This window comes from Falco cherrug, chromosome 4, assembly GCF_023634085.1.
Source record: "Falco cherrug isolate bFalChe1 chromosome 4, bFalChe1.pri, whole genome shotgun sequence".
NCBI classification, from domain to species: domain Eukaryota; kingdom Metazoa; phylum Chordata; class Aves; order Falconiformes; family Falconidae; genus Falco; species Falco cherrug.
The window spans coordinates 95,284,897-95,305,845 of record NC_073700.1 but is presented as its reverse complement, the minus strand read 5'-3'; the positions used below and the strand labels follow the sequence as shown (position 1 = coordinate 95,305,845).

At 41.7% G+C, this 20,949-nt stretch overlaps 1 protein-coding gene across 3 annotated transcripts; it reads left to right on the top strand.

Annotated features, from left to right (window-relative positions):
- Positions 1-1,834: 1,834 nt before the first annotated feature.
- Positions 1,835-19,434, top strand: MLH1 (mutL homolog 1). Of its 3 annotated transcripts, XM_055707450.1 has the most exons (19): positions 1,835-2,255; positions 2,876-2,966; positions 3,084-3,182; positions 4,257-4,330; positions 5,462-5,534; positions 6,649-6,740; positions 8,065-8,107; positions 8,723-8,811; positions 10,392-10,504; positions 11,086-11,179; positions 11,692-11,845; positions 12,562-12,920; positions 13,711-13,859; positions 15,574-15,682; positions 16,486-16,549; positions 17,086-17,250; positions 17,989-18,081; positions 18,433-18,546; positions 19,072-19,434. In XM_055707450.1, exons 1-19 carry the CDS (start codon positions 2,149-2,151, stop codon positions 19,237-19,239), a joined length of 2,250 nt encoding a protein of 749 aa, XP_055563425.1. In that variant the 5' UTR covers positions 1,835-2,148; the 3' UTR covers positions 19,240-19,434. The 3 variants fall into 3 exon arrangements, with proteins under 3 accessions (XP_055563425.1, XP_014138056.1, XP_027665787.1); XM_014282581.3 differs by lacking the exons at positions 1,835-2,255; positions 2,876-2,966; positions 6,649-6,740 and having other exon boundaries at positions 3,117-3,182; XM_027809986.2 differs by lacking the exons at positions 1,835-2,255; positions 2,876-2,966; positions 3,084-3,182; ... (3 more) ...; positions 8,065-8,107; positions 11,086-11,179.
- Positions 19,435-20,949: the final 1,515 nt, after the last annotated feature.

Here is a 20,949-nt window from a genome sequence, read left to right as displayed (position 1 = left end):
GTGTCGTGATGCAAATATGAAAAAGTCTTTTGATGGCTGCTTGCAGCCAGACAGAGAGACAGACTTACTCAATGTGGAAGCTGGGAGTTTGGCACACACCACACAAGGTTTTAAAGCTTCACGCAAGCAACATCCAGTAAAATGAACTGCATCTCTATCGTACAAACTGTAACACGGGTACAAGTAGTAAAAGGTGTATATTTTTCTCCTGGCCTTTTTCTCTTTTTAGGGCAGATAGTGACAGCACAAATAGCTCTCAGCAGCAACGTGGACATGGAAGAGTTTGAGTAAATGCGTCCTCTCCCAGATTGTGCACCCAGATCCAGCAGATGCCTTCTGCTTTCCCACTCCCATTACCTGCTGCTTTGGTTAAGGCTCGTGGCAGGCTGCCTGAGGCCACTGAAACCAGATTCCTTCCCTGGATTCAGATCCTGGAGTACAGCCAGATTCATCTGCTCTGAAGCTCCCCCACCCCCCACCCCCCCATGCCCCTGATGCTCCCCAGCTCCCCGCACAGACAAGGCTGGTGCAGTTGTCACCCTCTCTTTGTGACCATTAACCCTTTGCCACCTGCCCCGTTCATGCTAACAGGGGGGCTTGTACCAAGGTCCCAAACTTTTTCCTGCGAGTCAAAGCAAAAGTGCCCCATGGCCCAGGTAATTGTCACTGCAACGGGAAGGTTCAGGAAGCCACGGCCAGGGAGGTGGCAGGGCAGTACTGCTGGCCTCCACCCGGATAGTTTTGCCAAGGACAACAAGTGGGGAACCTGCAGGCAGCCTCAAAGGTGCCTTCTGTGGAAATCTTCCATGCCTGGGGGCACTGCAGGCACCTGTCCATATAGACAACCATCACACAGCAACCATCCCGGACAGTGCTGAGAACAAAAACATCCTCACAAGGCAACACACCTTATAGCAAAGTACTTCCAGCCCATGTTTCACACACTTAAGCCTTAACACTCACAAAGGAAATGGTTTTGCTTCATGCTTCACACATTCCTTGCAGGGCTTGTGTCTTCTTCATGCCCTTGGACAGGGCACGGCCACGGCTATGAGCCTCTTGTTTAAAGCAACACCCTGAAGGTGTGCTTCTCAGGATGTTGTCTTGTTTCTTTTCCCTCTGCAAAATGAAAAACGCTTTATTGATTGCCGTCAACATTTTGCAATTAATGTGTGATCCCAAACATGCAGACGTGAAGAGGTTGAGAGGTAATTGGAGTTACATTACAGTAGCTTAAGAGATGCCAGTAGCAGAGCATCTTCATCTGGAAGGTTGAAGGCACCCTTGGCATTGCAGCTACAAACAGCTCATAAACAATATGAATATACCGTAGCATTTTGCACAGCGACGCGCCAACTTCACCACGCTGACACTGCTCTGCAGTGCCACTGCCCTCCCGGAGAAGCTTTTGCTTCTCTCAAGCCCCATTTGCAGCTTGCCCGGGAGAAGCAGCGTTTACAGTGCGCAGGGAAATGCAGTGGGCAAGCTGTTCTGCACCGGGGGATGCCGGTGTGTTAAGATCCCAGTCAGAGATGGCCCTGGAAAGGAAGAAACGTTACGTATAGCCTTACATCCCTTGGGATGCTGGAGACCTCCACTGTGCGGCCGGGGTCACTGCAGGAGCCGGCGCTGCGACCCCGCGTTGCAGAGCCGCGTCCTGCCGCCAGGTGGCGCGCTCCTCCCCCGCCAAGGCTCCAGCCCCCGTCGGCGCCCCCGCCCCACCCACGCTGCGCCGCTCAGCCAATCGCAGCGGGGCCCCGTCTTCCCCCCGTCTTCCGGTGCCCGCTCCGTGTTTGTTTTTGCCGCGGGAAGGGAAGAGGCCGCGTGATGGGCACTTGCGTGGCCCAATGGGGGGGCGGCCTGCTCAGGGAGGGGGACGGACGGGCGGGCCGGGCAAGCGGCGTGCGGCGCGGGCGGCGCGAGCCGTGAGGCCTTTTCGTTCCCCGGCCCCCGGCCGTCTCCCCTCGCCCCCCCGCCGCATCGCCGGCTCCTTCCCCTGGGCCCTTCCCCCGGTCCCCGCTCGGTGCCACGGGGGCCCTCTGGTGCCTCTCCCGCCTCCTCTCCCCTCGGAGACCTGTTCGCCGGGACTAGCCGAGCAGCCGGCCTCCCCGCTTCCCGCTTCCCGCCCGCGGGCCCCTGTCGGCACCGATGGCCGGCGTGATCCGGCGGCTGGATGAAGCCGTGGTGAACCGCATCGCGGCCGGGGAGGTCATCCAGCGGCCGGCGAACGCCATCAAGGAGATGATAGAAAACTGGTAACGCGGGGGCCGAGGGAGCCGGGGCGGGGGCCGGGGGGGCTGAGAGGGGCGGGCCGAGGTGCCGGCAGCTCCCGGTGGGGTCCGGGGGTGCGTTGGGTGCTGAGGGGCGGGCAGAGCGCGCCCGGGGCCGCCCGCCGTCACGGAGGCTGCCTGGGGTTGCGCTGGGTTGGTTCTGCAGTTTGACGGGCCTCATTTGCTTTCAGTGTCGAGTGATCATTGGGTTATTTGTTTTGAAGATGAAGCCTGGGATTAAAATTGCTGCCGTTTCACTAGTAGCGACCTGTCGTCAGCTGCGTGAAACCCTGCGGCAGTCTGCAGCAGGTTTCGGTAACGGGAGGGAAGGCCAATTTACTTGTCGGACTGGACACCTACCTAATTGTTAAATTTCTGAAAGTTCTTCATAATTGTTATGGATGGCAGATTTAGAATATCACCGTAGTTAAAAGAAAAGGGAAGGAGACAGTAAAAGCTAATTTGAAACAGAATGGATTCCAGTATCGGTGATGAGTTGAGTAGAAACAAATTATCGCTTGTGTGAGGAAGAACTTTAAATCAGTTGTGTCGTCCTTTATTCCCTAGAATTGTTGTTCTCTAGAATGCTTTCTTTGTTTCTGCAGTTTGGATGCGAAAGCTACGAGTATCCAGGTAGTAGTCAAGGAAGGTGGTCTGAAGCTCATCCAGGTCCAAGATAATGGCTGTGGTATCAGAGTGAGTAAACAAAGCTGACAGCTGTATGCTGATGTTTAATGCTACCTTTTAAAAATGTTTCTGTTCTTGAAAAATGTTGGAAACAGAAAGTGACTATTACTTGTCCCTTTCACATAGAAAGAAGATCTGGACATTGTGTGTGAGAGATTTACTACAAGTAAACTGCAAAAATTTGAAGACTTGGCTAGTATTTCTACGTATGGTTTTAGGGGTGAGGTAAGCCCTTCATCAGGGTTTTGAAAATGTGCGTTGCTTGTTGTTACCCTGTTGTAGAGGAGTTTGCATACTGTCTCCTTCCCAGTACTCTTTTCAGAAACTTCTGTTTTCTGAAAGAGCTTGCCATGTAAATACAGGTCAAAATACATTCCTATGTCTTTCAAGATTAGATGGATGCCTAGGAAGAGGTATATATTCCTTTTGCTTTCTGGAGGAAGTTTATTTCTTTTTTTAAAGTAAAACAAGGCCTGTCTTCTCAAATGCTGCTTAAGGAACCTACAGGTAAAAGACAAAGATTTTAGTGGAAAGTGAATCTTTGATGTCAGACGTTTGTCTAAATACCGTACTTAAAACTAAATGTTTGAAATGCACATTTGTTTTCCTTTGCTTTTGCTTTTAGTCAAGAGTTAGTATCTCTGACCCCTCAGATAGAGCCTGTGAGAACATGGAGAACTACTGTATGTAAGCTTGTCTGAAAGAACAGTCTAGGATGAGTTCTACTTTGCCCTCCAGATGGACAGCAAGATATATAAGTACGTTGCCTGTGCTCAGGTACATAGAGCCTTGCATTACTCCACAGAGTAGACCGAGGCCTCTCCTCGCACACTTTCAATTTAATCAGCTCCATGGCCAGTGGAGTTTGGTCCCGAGGACGGTTTCAGTAGGCATTGAGTTTTCCATGAAAAACATTGTGACCTAACTTTGTAAGAGAAGAACTTGGGCAGGGATGAGAAAGTAATGTCTAAAACTTTCCAGCTGCTTTTTGTTAATGTGAAAGAAAGAAAAAGGCACAGGTGTAATAGATTTGCAAATTTCTTTTAGTTAATGTTACATGGTTAGCTGCTTGCATTGTCAGAGATAATGAAGTGTTAGAAAAGCTAAAAGATGATCCTGAATAGAAGTCAGTGTTATAGGTACTAAAATTTATTAAAGCTTTATTGACCTGCAGTTTTCTTGTGAGGGTTTTTTTTACTTGCAAGTGCTCTATCAAAATTTAGTGATGCTTTTTAAAGTGTGGACACTCCTCAGTGGTCTCCAGAGCAAGGTTTACAAAGATGCTTTCTCTTTCTCTAGGCATTGGCTAGCATCAGTCATGTTGCCCATGTTACAGTAACGACTAAAACAGCTGACGGGAAGTGTGCATACAGGTATGCAGCCTGTTATCCAAGTGACTTCTGCTGCATGTAATAATGAACAGATGTATTTAATGCTCTTTGCTGTGCTCTTGTTAAGGAGGAGGGTGGGGTAAGGAGTTAAGTGTTTCTGGGGTAGTTAACAAGAATGACCCAGAATGTAAGAAAACATAGTTGGAATGATTTTTAATTCCAGATTGTAAAGGTAAGCTTTAGCTAAACAATGTGTTTTAGAAGTTGGGGGGAGGGGAATGGGGAATCTTAAAGGGAATTCTACTTCCAACAGCCAGTGTAGGATAAACTTTTGCCTTTTTCTCCATTTCAGGATAAAATGATGTATATACACAGCCAGCATGTCTTGCAAATTTTGTAAGACTCTTGAGCACAGGAACTTAGAACTTTGTTTGCTTTCTGCATGGTTCCTAATCTTATGCAAAAAAGGTTTTGAATATTCTTCTGAAAACTTAAAACTTTAAATATAAGCAAGCCTATCCATTAAATTTCTCCACTACTTTTAAGAGAAAGGGGGAGGGAAGAAGCTTTGCATCTTGGTTTTTCCAAAGACTCTATGAATATGGTCTGTCTTGCATTAATTATGTGGGCTATGTGAGAGGGCAAAAAAAGTTTGCCCTTTGAAATTATGCATCTGTGTAACTTGCTGAAAGACCTACGTGGGTCAGAAATCTCTTATGCTCAAAATCTTGTTACAATCAAAAAGGAAACGCCTTACATGTAAAGTCATTAATTTCTTGCTAGTATAACTGAAGCATAAAGTCTAGTGGAAGAATGATTATCAGTCTAGGTCTAGCTATTAAAGAAAGGTAAAATACAATAATGCAGCCTTTACAGGAAATGTCTCAGTAATACAGTTTCAAAACACATATCCTGTTGTTTTTCCCCGTTTTCTCTGCTGTTATTCCCACTCTCCCATTGCCCCTCTGGGTCCTAGGGTCAGTTAAGGCAGTTTTCCTCTAGTAGAAAGGTCGTGTGTGTGTGTTGCAGCTAGTTGTCAGTGTTCCAGGTTCTTTGTTGGGAGGAATGTGGTGATGATACGGAATTGCTTTTGTCTCCTCCCTTTTGTCATCATCTGTCTGTCTGCACCCCTGTAAATCCAGATATCTAGTAACTTTTTTATTTTCTGCCTAGAGCTACTTACAGTGATGGAAAAATTAAAGCCCCTCCTAAACCCTGTGCTGGAAACCAAGGAACTCAGATCACGGTAGGTTTTTGTGCTTGTTCTCTCTTGTCCCTTTTCTGTTCCCTGGTCATTATGCTCGCACCACTTATTGATGTGTATTAACATTGTAAGGTACATGACAGTATCACCTTGTAGAATATATTCCAAACGATGATGATGTGTGGGTTTGTTGGCTGCTTTTGTTGGTTGTGTGGTTTTTTTCCCTTCCTTCTGAGGATAGCACAGTCATTTACTATCAGAAATATTTCAGAATCCTTTTGGACTGCGGAAGGTATCAATGGACAGGATTACAAGAAGCTCAGAATATGGAGGAGTGGTCTACACTATAGGAGCTAGAGTGGGAGGATGAGGCCTGGCACAGGAAACTGCAGAACTGCTGTTTGTTTTTCAGTCATATCTTTTATATATCATACCAAGATTCAGATCTGGGTTGGGATTGGGACTGGCATTAGGATTATGAAGAATAAGGAGCTCACAGTGGGAAGGCGTGTGCATGTTGCACAGTGTAGGATGGAAAGTGGAAGCCTGGCCTAGGAGGCTGCAGGTGTGCGTTTGTCTTGCTGTGGGAGCATACACCCTGCAAGCTTCCCATGTCGGTGTTTAAGATAATGTGTCCTAAAAAAGAAGCTGAACTTTAAATTTCTGCCTTTCTCAATATAACAGAAAAATAATTTGCATATTGTTTAAATATATAGTGAAAATGAAGTTTAAGATGCCATTTTAATTACATTAACAGCCTTGATTGCAGCAACTGGTTTAACGTTTATTTGCTTTGCATTCAAACAGTGTAATCGGCGAATCCACTGTCATCTGCAGTGGAAGGTACATAACTTGCACTGAAAAGTGAGCTGTAGAGTTTTTGTTATTATTGGTAAAAATACTGATGTAAAATTATTGGTAAAAATACCAATTTTTACCTATTGGTAAAAATACTGGTACTTGAAAACACACATTTCTCTGGAGTTCAATTTGTTAGGTGAACCTAAGCAGGTAAAGAATAAATTGAATGTTGATCTTTCATAAGCTAAAGTATTCTCAGAAATTTTTGTAGTACCTATTAAGATGCATTTAGATTAACTATATAGTAAGAGGAGATTTTAAAAATTACTTTTAATTTTGAACCTTTTCTCTATAGGTTGAAGATCTCTTTTACAATGTAAACACAAGGAGGAAAGCTTTAAAAAATCCAAATGAAGAATATGCAAAAATACTAGAAGTCGTTAGCAGGTAGACTGAAATAGGAGGCTCCAATTTCTTATACTGCCATGAGGATTACTGTTTTTTTTCAGAGCAACCGGCATGTGTGTGTTTGGTGTCATTCTTTTTGTTATTGCTTTTGGGTTTTTTAACTATTTGTCAGTGTACTGACAAATCATTTGTCCAGCTTGATAAGGAAAATCCAGAGGGGAAACAGTGTATTCAGTCTGACAACTATTAGTAAGAATTGCAGCAAACAAATGCTGATAGACTTGAATGAGTAAACTCTCAATGCACTTGGGCTGGATGGAATCAAAGTAAAAACTGTGCAGGAGCATTGAGATTTGGCTGAATATGAAAAAGCTGAATAGCGATTTCAAGTCCTTGGGAGGGGGAAATAAATCCCTTTAGTTACCAGATGTTCCCTTCCAGGATCCCTTTGTTGCATCTTGTGCGATGTGCAGAGCCTTTGCAAGCAGGATCTACACAGTTTAACCAAAATAACTGCTTTACGCTTTCAGTAAACACAAAAACTAGCAAAGAGTAGCGAGACTGTATGCTAAGTGTTAGTCTGCCCCCAAAACGAGCTACTTAAGGGTCTTTACTGGCCAAGCAGACTTCAGCCAGGACGTGAAGGGTCAGGTCCCCCTGCTCTGTGGAACAGGCTGATCCAAAGTCTCAACAAGTTACAGGCTTCCAGCACTGGTGTTTGGTTAAACGGCATTAGGATTTTACATATTTTCATTTTGGTTCTTTTTCTTCTTGAATTTTTGAGTTACTAACCGTCCTGGCTACAACAGTCTAACCTCTCTGCATTTTCAAGTTTCTCATCTTGCAAGGTTCTATGGTACGTTCTTTCTCACAACTTAGCAACTTCCCTAGAAGTTTGAGCCAAGATTAAGCAGCTGTAGTGTATCAAACATGGTGCTGGGATCACAGACAGCTGAGCTGTCTGCGCAGGGGGAGTTAAAAGGGAGAGCCAGCTGTTCTTCCGATCCTTCCCCACAGTAGCTGAGACTTTATTCTGTTACACTGAGGAGGTTTTGCTCTTGTTCTAGTTAAACCTATGCAGTGACACAGAACTAACCAGGTCCGCAGAAGCTGATCAGTTGTGGATTTTTTTGAGAAATAAGCTAAGCTGATCCTTGAATTTCATATGGTTACAGGCGAGTTATAAATAGAAATCACTTATTTTTATAGCTGTTTAGTCTACAAAAGCCCAATTTGGCTCAAATCATGTTTTTGTGTAATAGGAAATGAAATTGTTTGCCCCTGTTACTAGCTGCTTTTCAGCATTCAGGGAAAGTAACCTTTTCTTTTACATACTGCAGCCGTATATTTACCTGTTTTTCAGGTATGCCATCCATAATTCAGGCATCAGCTTTTCAGTTAAAAAGGTATGTAAATAAAATTTTTATAACTTCACTGTGTGTCTATATATGTGTGTGTGTATATAATGTGTGTATCTGCAAATGCCAGACGACTTGCGCTGCGCCTTCTGCAGTGGGAATAGTGTATACAGCCTTCCATTGTACTGAAATGTTGAAGGGTACGTTGATGCAGTTTGGATAGAAAACATATTACTTAAAAGTGAGCAAGACAAAAATATATTTGTCGGGAGTTTGGAGTTTTCTGTGGGGTCAATGTTTTATTTTGTTCTAGCTTTATGAGCTGTTGCAGCTTCTTTTGGGAGTCTGGTTACTGCATGAAGGAGGACAGGATAGACCACCTTCGTTCTCTGGCATTCTTGAAAATTTATTGAACTACTTACGTTCCTTACTTTCAAAGATGGATTTACTAGCCTGAATGGGTCTAACGTGATTAGCAAATCTTGTAATCCTGTGCCATTTACTATCTATTGTTTTTCTGAACACAAATAAGTAAATAATAATACAAAACACTGTAATGCTGTTATGTCCCATGCCTTTGTGTTAGAAACGTTAAGCTGAACGTATTGCTAACATTTCAGCCAGAACTGTGAATTGATGAATACTCCTTTCTGCTCTCTTTAGCAAGGTGACACAGTGTCAGATGTTAGAACCTTATCAAATGCCTCAACGGTGGACAACATTAGGTCCATCTTTGGAAATGCTGTTAGCAGGTAGGTTGATGTCAGTTTCCCATTGACAGGAAGTTTTCCAGTAAATCTCCCTCCCCTTTCTCTTTTAAAGAACACAGGCTGTGCTAACTTTTCCTGCTTCCTTCAAGGTGAATTACAGGGAAGAGGGAGTGTTGCAATAATAGAGCTGTCCCTTGTCTTGCAGAATGTGTGACTTTTTTTTTAATATATCAAAGGAAAGAGGGAAGTTGCAGAGCTGTTCCTTTAATGACTAAAAGGGAACGATCTGCTTGTAACTTTCTCTGTGCACATTTAAATAGAGCAAGCTGTACCTGTGTTCTCCACGAGTTCCTAGCCTCTTCCTATGCCGTGAAAATCTACCACTTCTTACTGCAGTCTGCTGTCTGATACATTTCGAAGTCTCCTCAAATTCATTTTTCTAAAATCTTATGGTTTAGTATCTGGACAAAAGCTGCGTTAGTTGAGGCTGAGTAAACCAGGCAGGAAAGTTAAACGCAAATAAAACCAATCATTTTTTGAAAATGATCTGCCACTTATAGGAAAAATCTGTCATTATAAGACATTCAGCTGTAAAGAAGTCATTGAATGGAATTGTGAAATGGGTTTGCCCCACCAGTACTTGGGTGTCAATTTGATTCTGTTACTAAAGTCACACTTCACATGTAAGGAGTGTAACTTTTAATACATGGAAACACTTTTATGAATCACAGCGAACTACAGAGGCTTTTTAGTGATAAGGTTTGCAGTCATGTTTGTATTTCTGTAACGCGTTTGGTTTTGTCCACTACTATGCTTGTTTGGTGTTTTTTCCATTGTACAGTTCTGAATAAATTGTCCATTTCAACCTAAATGCTCTGATCATGTTTTTAAGCAAAACTTTTTTTTACCCAATTTAAGATGGTGGTTAGTCTAGCTTGTTATTTTGACTTAAAAAATTAACACAAATAAAAATGGCATTCAGTATATATTGAGGTTGAATTGGAAATAAATAGCCTATAAGCCTTTTCGATGTTAACTTTAGTTGGTGCAATGCCTTGCTAGAGAGCTGTGCTCACAAACTACCAGAGCAGGTTTCCTTGACTAATGGATCATGAAAGTTGTAAAAACTATTACGAAAATTGTTAATCTTAGGATCTGTATGAGTGATCAAAAATTTTTTATATATTTTTATGACTTCATGATAGCCCACCAGTAAATATTAGACTGCAAAAATGGACAGAGTAGTTCAAGAAAAAGAATGTTCATCCCTAGATGCTGACAATTTTGAAGTGTCCTTGTCTATCACCATCAATGACTTAGTGAATGTGTATTAGAATTATCAATAGATGTTTATAATATTATGCATAGTGTGATATGTTAAGGTACTAAAAAGATAATCGTATTATTAGTTTATGCTTACTCAGAAGAAACAATGCAATTCAGGATAAAGAATTTTGTGGTTCAGCAATGAATATTTGAACTCTTAAATAATTCTGATGTTTTAATTAACTGTGTTATAAATAGAATATAGAATAGTATATTGCTACTCGTGGGTACTGTTTGAAATTTGTGTCAACAGAAGAATTCATTTTTTCTCTGTGTTTCTGTCAAACTGTCAATAGGGAACTCATAGAAGTGGGCTGTGAAGAAGCAAGTCTGGCTTTTAAAATGAAAGGCTACATCACAAATGCAAACTACTCTGTGAAGAAATGTATATTTTTACTCTTCATAAACCGTAAGTTTTTTTTTAAAAAGCAGCATTTTGTACAGTCATGTGTTGCTTACATAATCAGAAGAACAGAACTTTCTGAAGAATTAAAAAATGTGTCAGTGTTCTTAAATACATTGAAGAATAAGTATTAAAGTTAATTGTAGAACTTAAGGTGGTTTTCTATTTGTAATGTGCATTATGCTTTGCACTCTAAATAGTGGAAAGCAGCCAAGACTGGGCCTAAAGAAACTGAACTTGTGCAGCATCAAGGTTGTGATTGTGTCCTGCCAACTTACAGACTGGTCTCTCCATTCTGTAGCAATGTTGGCAACAGACCTTAACCAGATGAAATAAAGAAAAGTAGTCTAGTTATTTCAGTATCTGTAGAAAAAAATACTTCTAAATACAAAACACACTCTGAAGATATTGCCTGTTCCTGGTTTTATATGGAGAACGAATAGGTCTCGGGGAGGCGGGGTGGGAAACAGGTCTAACAGGTGCCCTTTGAAGATACGAAGCATGAAGGTGTTGGTCTGGAGGAGGAGTTGGGCACTGTGCAGTGTATTCCAGTGGGGCTCTGAAAATTGCGTTTTGTTCTGTTTCAGATCGATTGGTAGAGTCAGCCGCTTTGCGGAAAGCCATAGAAACTGTGTATGCTGCTTATTTGCCAAAAAGTACGCATCCATTCCTATACTTAAGGTAAAGTAATAGGAAGAAGTAGCCTTTTAATACTATCTTGTAGAAAATAGCTAGGGTGAGTAGGTTCAGAAGGACATTTGTGTTCCTTATAGTAGTGTTAAGCATTGCACTGAGGTAATTAATTTCCAGACGGTAGAATTCTTAAGACAGGCCTTATTTTCAGAAGTAGTGAGTGTCTATAATTTCAGCTTAAGTCCTTTCATGTGAACTCAGGAGACACTGCAAGTAAAAGATATTTCTAAAACCTGGTTTCTGTAGTAGTACAGTGGAGCGGTTGGTTTATGTTTATCTATGTAAGCTCATTTTGGCAAGTTTGTAATAGAGTTCTTCAGATGATTTTTTTTTTTAATACCCCAAACAAATACCAAACCAAAAATAGCAGGTTTCAGGACCATTTGGACTTCTTTGCGTAAAGTAATGGCCCCGAGCCTGACAAATTTTGAACTGAATCAATTTGTGCCTTCTCTTCCATCCCTGGGAAATTTCAGGTTAAATTCTAAATTTTTTTCCAGCCTGGAAATAGCCCCTGAGAATGTAGATGTGAATGTGCACCCTACAAAACATGAGGTCCACTTCCTTCATGAAGACAGTATTCTAGAGCGTGTGCAACAACACATAGAGAGCAAGTTACTGGGCTCCAATTCTTCAAGGATGTATTTCACTCAGGTGAGAACATGTTTGAAGTGACGGCAGCATTTTAACTGTTGTGGATATGTTTACTCCGTTCAATAGTACAATCTGTGCCGTGATGAATAGTCATCGGTGTGACGCTGGTAGCTTGAGATCTTTGCTTTATGTTTCAGGGATGAAATTGCTTTAATATGCCAATGTTAACAATGTGGCAAAAGAGACAAAAAGTGTATTGAAGACATTTTAAATACAGTTCTGTCGAGTATCTGATTAGCCTTTTTTGATTTTATAAATATGTTAGCCTTCACACATGGTAAATGTTTTTTTATTCTGCCCCAGTTTATGTGATTTAGGAAACTGTTCTATTTCAGACAACACTCTGGATTTAATCTAACCAGAAAAAGAATCAAGAAGACTTCCTAATCTCTTTTATGTAGAGCATAATGTAAGAATTATAACTAAAAAAAATCTTTAAAAAAACCCCCAAACCCCACGTTTTGTGATTTTTAATTTTTACATTAAAGATTTCCCCTTTGAAACAAAGGAATGCTAAGTAATGATTTTGTTAAGTGCCAAGATGATGACATGGGTGCTATTTGGATAGCAAGTGCAAAGCTGTTTAAGTAGTTGATGCTGTGTTTGTGGAGCTTGAAAATGACTTGCCTCTGAGCAGTAAGATGCTGTGAGAAGTGTGACTGATCTTTGTTTTCTTGCTGAATCTCTTCTCTTTGCTTCCCTACATCTGAATGAAGACATTGCTGCCAGGAGCCGACTGTTCTTCCAATGAGGTGGTAAAATCAGCAGCAAACCCTTCTGTGGCTACCAAAGGAACTGGTGATAAAGTTTATGCGCACCAGATGGTCCGCACTGATTCCCGAGAGCAGAAACTGGATGCTTTTCTTCAGCCAGTGAACAACCGCCCAAGTACAGGCCCCACTGAAGCTGCGACAGAGGTTAACGCAGGACCTGCGGTGGCTGTGGTCAGGTCACAGGATGCTGAAATGGAAGATGTCAGTGATCTAGTTGAAATGGCTGATGTTCAGGAGGATGCAGCGCTGTGTGGGGGGCCAAGTGAGAGCGGCCATTTGTCTCCCAAGGCAGCGCCTCCTCGGTAAGACTCATCTTTCCTACGGTCATGCAAAGCTACCTATGTATTTCATGGCATGGCCCTGCAACTGAAGATTTTTCAGATCTCTTCTGACTTCCGCTTTTTCAGAAGGAAAAACTTTCCTAGAATAACCTTCCATGGCATTTTTTTGAGAAACTAATTTCGTCTGTGAACTGTATATTACATAACTTGTGGTAAACTGTGTAACTGGAATGGGATTTCCATGCATACTGAAAGGCAGGCAGCAGTATAAAAAATTACATTAGCTTTAGTTTTGGGAGGTCAGGCTGATTTGCCTCTTTGGAGGCCCTCCTTTTGTGGGGGGATAGAAACTACATCACTGAAGTTTGCAGGCATTATGCTGCTAAAGAGAAAAGTGCTATAATCTTTTTATAGCTCCTGCAGGAGCCATTATTAGAGGCCAAAGCCTTCTGAATCCTACCCCCACCCCCTCACCTCCTGCCCAGTATTACAGAAAAAATGGTTATGAAAAAAATACTTAGAAATATCAACATTTTTTGTTGTGTCCTTTACAGCCCGTTGCTTGGTGCTTAAACAACAGATGTCTGATGTGATCGGTATTAGGGAGTTGTAAGTTCTCTTATGAACTACCTTTTCCTAACAAATTAGGCTTCTAGAAGTCAAATAAAACAGCCTGTCTTTCTAGGAAGTTTTGGGAAACTTTCTACATTTCCTGTGTTAACATACAGCATGTGAACTGAGCATCCCATCTGTTGGTGTGTTTTGCCCAAGTATCGAATTTAACGTAATTTCTTTTGGTTTGGTACCGCAGAAAGAGACCACGGGAAGATGCGGACATAGACATGGAGAAGGATGACACCAGGAAGGACATGACTGCTGCCTGCACCCCTAGAAGAAGAATTATCAACTTGACCAGTGTATTGACTCTCCAGGAGGAAATCAGTAACCAGGCCCATGCAAGTAAGCAAGCCTTTTGCTTCTTGAGATTGTTGTTACTCCACCAACTAAATATGATTGTTTGAACTGCTGAGGAAAAAGTGAATTAAAAGGTGGCCCAGTCACAGACACCTCACTGTGCTGTTAAGCGAGTTTTTAACAGAAACATTTGTTAAGTGTCAAGGGCCAAACTTTGACTGGGCAGCTCCTGTACTGAGCCACACTGGAGGACTGTTTTAAACACTTTCCTGTACCTTGTGACTTGATCAACGTTTTATGCATCCTAAATCTCTTGCAAACCTTAACTTGCATCATAATTAATAACATATAAAATCACAGCTTGAAAAGCTACGTTATTTTCTAATTTTCAAACAAAAATGGCAGCTACGATGTGGTCATTACAGAAACCTTGCTTAGTCACACGACTGCAAAGTAGACTGGGATAGGCTTGACGGTCATAGTTTTTATTTACTACTTTTGCTTTTCATTTCCATTTCTGTCTGTCCCACTTCACGAAATGATGATGAGCCTGGTAAAATACAATTTTCTCTTCTGGTAAGAGTTGTTTTAGAAAAAGATAAAAGGCTTGCAATTTTTCCTAGGGTTGCTTCCTTCTTAACTTGTATAGTCGACTTTAGTCATACTGAGTCACATGAATTATTCAGTTAGTCTAAATGTTGGGAACCTTGTGTTCTGGGGGTTTTGTTGAATTTATTTCTATTTTTCTGGTAGTAAGAATTGGGGATGCTCCACAGCTAAAAAGGCTAGAGTAACAGACATCTGTAATAAATAACTTTTATCAATTACTAAAAATCTTGATCTTTAAAAAACATGTGCTTACACTTTACTTGTGCTGCACAAAACGTCCTGCATTAGACTGGTAATTCTGTATCTGACTGTCACCATTTAAATACTAAAATCAGTTGTCCCTGAGCCATAAAATGTCCAAGTGTGCCTCAAAAGACACAGTAGAACTTGTGCAGCAGCTTGAGGTTGTGTCTTGTCTTCACGTGTGTAAGAAATACATACAAGAGACCTCTGCAAGAAAGAAAAGACTTTTCTCGTGATACTGTGTTCCTTTGGGAAAGGTAACAGTGGAATTTGGGTAGTGTAGTGCTTTGTACGTGTGGTGACTGCAGCTCCAAGCTCCTGTTAAGGAAGCTGCTCCCAAGGACTGCAGCTAGTGACTTTTGTTGTGGAGTGTCTAAAATGAACTCTGATTTTGGAACCTGACTTCCCATACTTTTTAATATACATAAGTGAGAAAGCCAGAAACTTAGTTTGGGAGAGAAATAAATTACGGGCCTGTTCTATCCCACTTCCAGAATTTAGTCTGACAGTGCTGGGTTTTGGTGCAAAGTTGTTTTACATCTGCAGTTTTCTTTGAAGTGTGTCTGTGCTCCCTTACTAATCTCCTGTGGCTGGAAATGAATTCTGAAAGGCTATTGAGGTCAAAATAGAGGTGATTGTTTGGGTTTGGTTTTTTTTTTCATTGTTTGCATTTTAACTGTTACATAACTATTCTCACTTCTGGTTTGATATATCTGTATGTGAGCACACAAATGATTGGCATTTCAAAATGTGGGTAAGGAGCAGCATCGGTGTAGTAGTGACTGAACAATCATCTGAGACTTTGATGCTGAAAAGACACAAACCATTCGACTAAATAAATTAGGGCAGGCTTGCAGATATGAAATTATATCCTTCTGTTTCTTCCCCACCCCTTCAATTGTTCCAGATCTTCAGGAGATGCTACGTGATCACTCTTTTGTTGGCTGTGTCAGTCCTCAGTGGGCTCTGGTCCAGTATCAGACAAAACTCTATCTTCTCAATACCACAAAACTCAGGTAAAGCAGCTGTTAAACTTGTTGGCAGTTGAAGTAAGTATCAATTACCAAGCTAATTAGAAGAAGGAAAGAAATGACAGGAAAACCAACATCGGTTCTAGTCACCTGTTTGAGTAGTCATGAGGCTAAAGATGAAGCAATCGGTTCAGAACAGCAGAAACAAGCCTGGCACGCTTGGGCAGAGTCCTAGGGAATCACTGTAATTAAAATGCCAGCGACTGTATTGTGTGCTGGCAGGCTGGGGGAAGGGAAGGGAGAGGTTTATTTGCTTCCCGATTGTCTACAGCAGCAGCACAGGGTATAAAGATGAGCAAGCAGCCCCTTCCAAAAAGTTCCATAAAACGCTGTATCCAGTTAAGAGAAGCTGCAGGACATGGTTGTAACACAAAGTGTCTGGTTTTGCATAGGTGGACTTACAGGACCAGCTACATAAATTTTGTAACAAGTAAGAGAATATACGCGAGGTAGACATATTGTATCAATTCCCAGGCTCCTGGGCACCTCCTGCAGTGCTGCAAAGGAGTGAAGAGCTTATCTGGGAATAAACTGATAGCAGCTGCAGGCTTGAGCGTGTAACATTTCTGCACCCATGTGGCTGATGATGTCAGAAACCAAGAAATAGACTTAATTGTAAACATCTAGATAGTGCATGTGAATCTTAAACTGTTTAGTTAAAGACCTTTGCTAATACGGATATGTATGCCTGACGTTTCCAAGATAAGCCTTACTTACCCCTCTGAAATTACTGTAACTTGGAGATACATGATCCTGTCCATATAACTAATTTTTGTACTTCAATTTAGCCAAGAACTCTTCTACCAAATACTTATTTATGACTTTGCAAACTTCGGAGTCTTAAGGTTGTCTGTAAGTATAATTTTACATTATATCCTCTACAAAAAGTGGTTTTTTAAATTTATTTACAATAAGCCTGTCCTTTCAGACAAATGCATAGTTGTACAGGTTGGGTTTTGTCCACTGCAAAAGTGGTGTTTCATTTCTTTTACAGTGAGAATAGAACGTACAAAACTGTTAGTAATTTTGTAGTTGCTACTCTAAGTTGTCCTCCTGACTACTTGTTAGTTGTGTCACTTCTAGATATTCACCAAGCTTTGCTGTGGCTTTTTACATTGGGACAGATAATTCATTTGAATACAGAATTTATCAGTAACAGTGTTGACTGCTACATTTATCTTGTGAATATCACAGTACTTTGCAGGGATGTAATCCTGTGCAGTTCACATCAGAAAGAAATTCATACTTTTTAGACTGTGATAAGCAGAACTGTTTGCTCTACAGGCCAGAAACAGTCTATTACAATTAGTTCATACGTGAAGGAAGAAGCTATAGATTTTCAGTAGTGTGTTGATCATTAACAACAGTTTTGCCGCCTCCGTTTCTAGGAGCCAGCTCCTTTGTATGAGCTCTCAATGCTTGCTTTAGAGGATCCTGAAAGCGGCTGGACAGAAGAAGATGGCCCAAAAGAAGGGCTTGCTGAGTACATCGTGGAGTTCCTGAAAAAGAAGACTGAAATGCTGAAAGATTATTTTTCTTTTGAAATTGATGAGGTGACTGCTGCTGTTACTTCTGACAGTAAATGACTGGTGGACTTAGGTTATGGTTGGACTTGACCTTAAGGTCTTTTCAGACCTAAATGATTCCACATTTTGGTAACAGATAACTGTAGTACTCTGCTTACAGTGCTAACTAGCTCCAGTAAGATTTAGGTGGCTTACCCCTTTCATTAAAAATGCTCAGGACTTACGCTGTTTTAGAAGGCATAATTCAGGCATTGCTTCCAGAACTAGAGTGCAGATCTCTTACCCAACAAGATGCAGCTTAACCAGCTCTCTGGAGCAGCACCATTGTTCTCCATGTCTGGGGTTGGTTTTGTGTGGCCCGACGAATCCCTTAATCTATACAAAACCAAACAGCTTCAAGTGTCATAGAACCCAGACAGTTGACTCTGATCTTTTCTTGTGAAGTGGGATCGGAGTGGTCAGTGGCTGGAGGTAGAGGAGGCAGCTGAATTCAGGTCTTTGAGCTGAGCGGCTTAAATCCAGGCCTCGCCACCACTAACCCTCTTCCTGCAATGTCTGCCTGGCATCAGGCTTTAAAAACTTTTAACTTCAGGTACTCCAAAGGCTCACTATGTTTGGCAAGAATCGGTCGTACAATAAGTAACAGTTTTGGTGCATTTACTGCCACAAAGAACATGCTGGGTTTTGTTTTGTTGTGTTTTGTTTGTGTGTGGTGTGGTTTTTTATGTTGTTTTTTTTTACTGAAGCAGCAGCATTGCCTTGCAGGAAGGAAACCTTATGGGGTTACCGCTGCTTATAGACAACTATGTTCCGCTGCTGGAAGGACTGCCTATGTTCATCCTTCGTTTGGCCACAGAGGTATAGTCTCTGAATGATTTTTATTAATTCACAAATGACTCTGTTTAGGAAAGAATGAGGTGAATCAAATTATTCATCAGAAGCTGCAAAGCAAAGGCTGGATTTGGTTAAATGCACTGCTACATGCTCCGGCCACTTTTGCTGTGGTGGCTGATTAGTGCTTTGCCTCTGCATTCATAACTGCTGACTGAATGAACGTGTATTTTGATTTGAAAGCCTGCATTTCTGCTGTGGTCGTGGTTGTTCTGTGCCTTTACCTTATCAGCACAAAACCAGCCAAGACCTTATTTATTATGATTTTTCCATATTAAGAATCTCTGTCAAGTCTCTGCCTTCTCTTTTTTCTAACAGGTAAACTGGGATGAAGAAAAGGAATGCTTTGAAAGCCTGAGTAAAGAATTAGCTATGTTCTACTCCATTAGAAAGCAATATATAATAGATGAAGCCAACCCAACAAACTCTCAGGTACAAGAACATCTGACTAATCACATGAACAAACAACTAACATCACTTAGGAAACTTCTTTCAACTACAGACTTCTAGTCCCAGCTCTGCTTTCAGTGAGTCAAAGTAGCAGTGTGGCAAGATTCTGAAAGAACGCGGCCTAAGTTTTCTGAAGTTTATATGTACTAAGAGAAGCTTTTAACTTTGGGTATCATGGTGTTCTGAATATTACAACAGTCCTCGGCCTCCGAGTTTGGGATGTATTTTTTTAACCTGCTGAGTTAGGACAGATAGCTGTAAAAGAACAGGGATGCATGTAAATTAAAACAGTTTGCTTAATCATTCAGTTAAGGTAGCCCATTCTGTAAGTGACTTCCCAGAGCTTAAAATTAGCTTGACTGTATAGAACAGCCATCTCTAATACTAGCAGCATTTTAGTATCACTGCAGTCTTACATAATAAAGTTTCTTAAGGCACACTCTCCTCCAGTAAAAGAGAATGTCAGTTTAATTTTGTCCTTTTGTTCCCCACCCCGCTCTATTTCAGAATGAAGATTCTGACTCCGGTTCATCAACATGGAAATGGACTGTGGAACATGTACTTTACAAAGCTTTCAGGACTCATCTTCTACCTCCTAAACATTTCACAGAAGATGGGAACATTTTGCAGCTTGCTAACCTGCCTGACCTGTATAAAGTTTTTGAGAGATGTTGAGCAAGTAGTTATTACAGACTGGTGCATATTTGAAAAAACATTCATGCTACGTTCTGTTTTACTTAGCAGAGGATAAAGCTGGAATCTTGACGGAGCAAAGAAAAAGAGGGTATTTAATGTCATACTAACATGACAGCAAATGGTCTATTTTCCTTGTTGATCAAAGAATAAAAAAAAATTGGTTTAGCTATTTTACCCACATATGAAACAGGGCATCTCATTTACCTCGATATACAGAGAACCTAAAGCATGCACCACAGAAAGAAAACATGCAGATTTAGGAGAGGCTTGCAAAATTTTTACCTTACATTTGCTATATTCATGGTTGCTATAACAAAACATACCTACCTGCCCCACCAAGGATTGGCTGTCACTAGTGCAGGTGGCTCGTTGTGCTTTATAGCTCATGGTTTTGGATTAATTCCCCTTTCCTAATTTTTCTGAGTACTAAACTGCAAGAGGAAGAGGTGGCATTTCTTAGATTTCCAGAGGAACTCCATATTGCAGCTGGAGGAAGGTGTTCAAATCAAGTCTGAACTCGGATCATCCCAGTTGTGTTTTTCTCATTGAGTTTAATATTTGGTTAGGCACATTCCAGCACTGTTAAATGACAGTTTGTTCTAATGATTTATTCTTACCTGCATAGTCTGAAACAGGTCTTGAATATTCTGAAGTAATGTAAGTGGTAGACTTGATTTTGGCTTATTTTTTTCATCTAGCAGCCACAGAAGAGAATTTTAAAAATAGCAGGCTAGAGGCAATGTAACCACTTGCTGCCTTTGCTGTCTATTGGTCTTTGATGGAGAGTACCTTATCTTTTAGTCATACACTTACTTACAGAACGTTCCTTGGAGCAAAAGGTAGGTGATTTTACTGTAAGGCTTGATAGCAACTGAAGTGAAATAAGATAGCTAGTGCCAGAACATCTTGCAGACTTCAACAGTAGCACTTTCACCTCCCTCTCCTCCTCTCCCTTCCCTTCGTACTGCCCCCTGAAGGGTCTTTATTCAGTACTGCAGCCTCTGCTCCAACAGGACAACTGCAACTGCGCAGGACCCTGTCCGTGACAAGCCTGCTTTTAATAATCAATCTCCCAGCCCACCTGCAGCGTCTCATACCCAAAGCTGAAGAGAGAAAGAAATCCTGCACGGAGCCCTAAGCAGTGCTGAACAGCGGCATCCAGCTGCAGCTTCTGGGGCACACCAAGGTCACAGCTGTGCGTTTGGCAGCTGCAGGGGCTTCCGAGCCCTGCACGTAGCTGACAGATTTGTTGCGACCGAGTAAGGGGAGCCAATGCATGGCTTAATGGTTTGTGCTTTTAGTGGAAGCATCCTGTAAGTTGCAACGGGCACGACTGCTTCAAGGAGAAGCTGCAACTGGAAGAGAGCACAACCCATCCTATCTGCTACGCAGCGTGCTTCTGTTCCACAGCACTGGGAGCATCGCAGAGCCGCACAGCACCCATGTGTGAGTTAACACTTGAAGAATACGCTGGTACTCAGGATTTGCTCTGTGGGTTGCTAATAAAACCTACTGGCTATATAAGGAAAGGGACAACACTTGCATTCCTCTTTAGGTAGGAATTAGGTGTTACACTAAAACTTTTTTGATCAAGCATTGGTTAACACTTAAGATCTCTACCTGAGAATACATATCTTATACTTGCACACGTAAATTGAATGACTGACTGCCTTCCTTTCACTACAGGGG

What these genes read in the sequence shown, in the direction of transcription:
- MLH1 (XM_055707450.1), top strand. Translation starts at nt 2,149, where the DNA reads ATGGCCGGCGTGATCCGGCGGCTGGATGAAGCCGTGGTGAACCGCATC. An exon ending in CTCAATACCACAAAACTCAG is followed by an intron (nt 15,683 to 16,485) that starts GTAAAGCAGCTG and finishes ACTTCAATTTAG; the next exon opens with CCAAGAACTCTTCTACCAAA. An exon ending in TTTCTTTTGAAATTGATGAG is followed by an intron (nt 17,251 to 17,988) that starts GTGACTGCTGCT and finishes ATTGCCTTGCAG; the next exon opens with GAAGGAAACCTTATGGGGTT.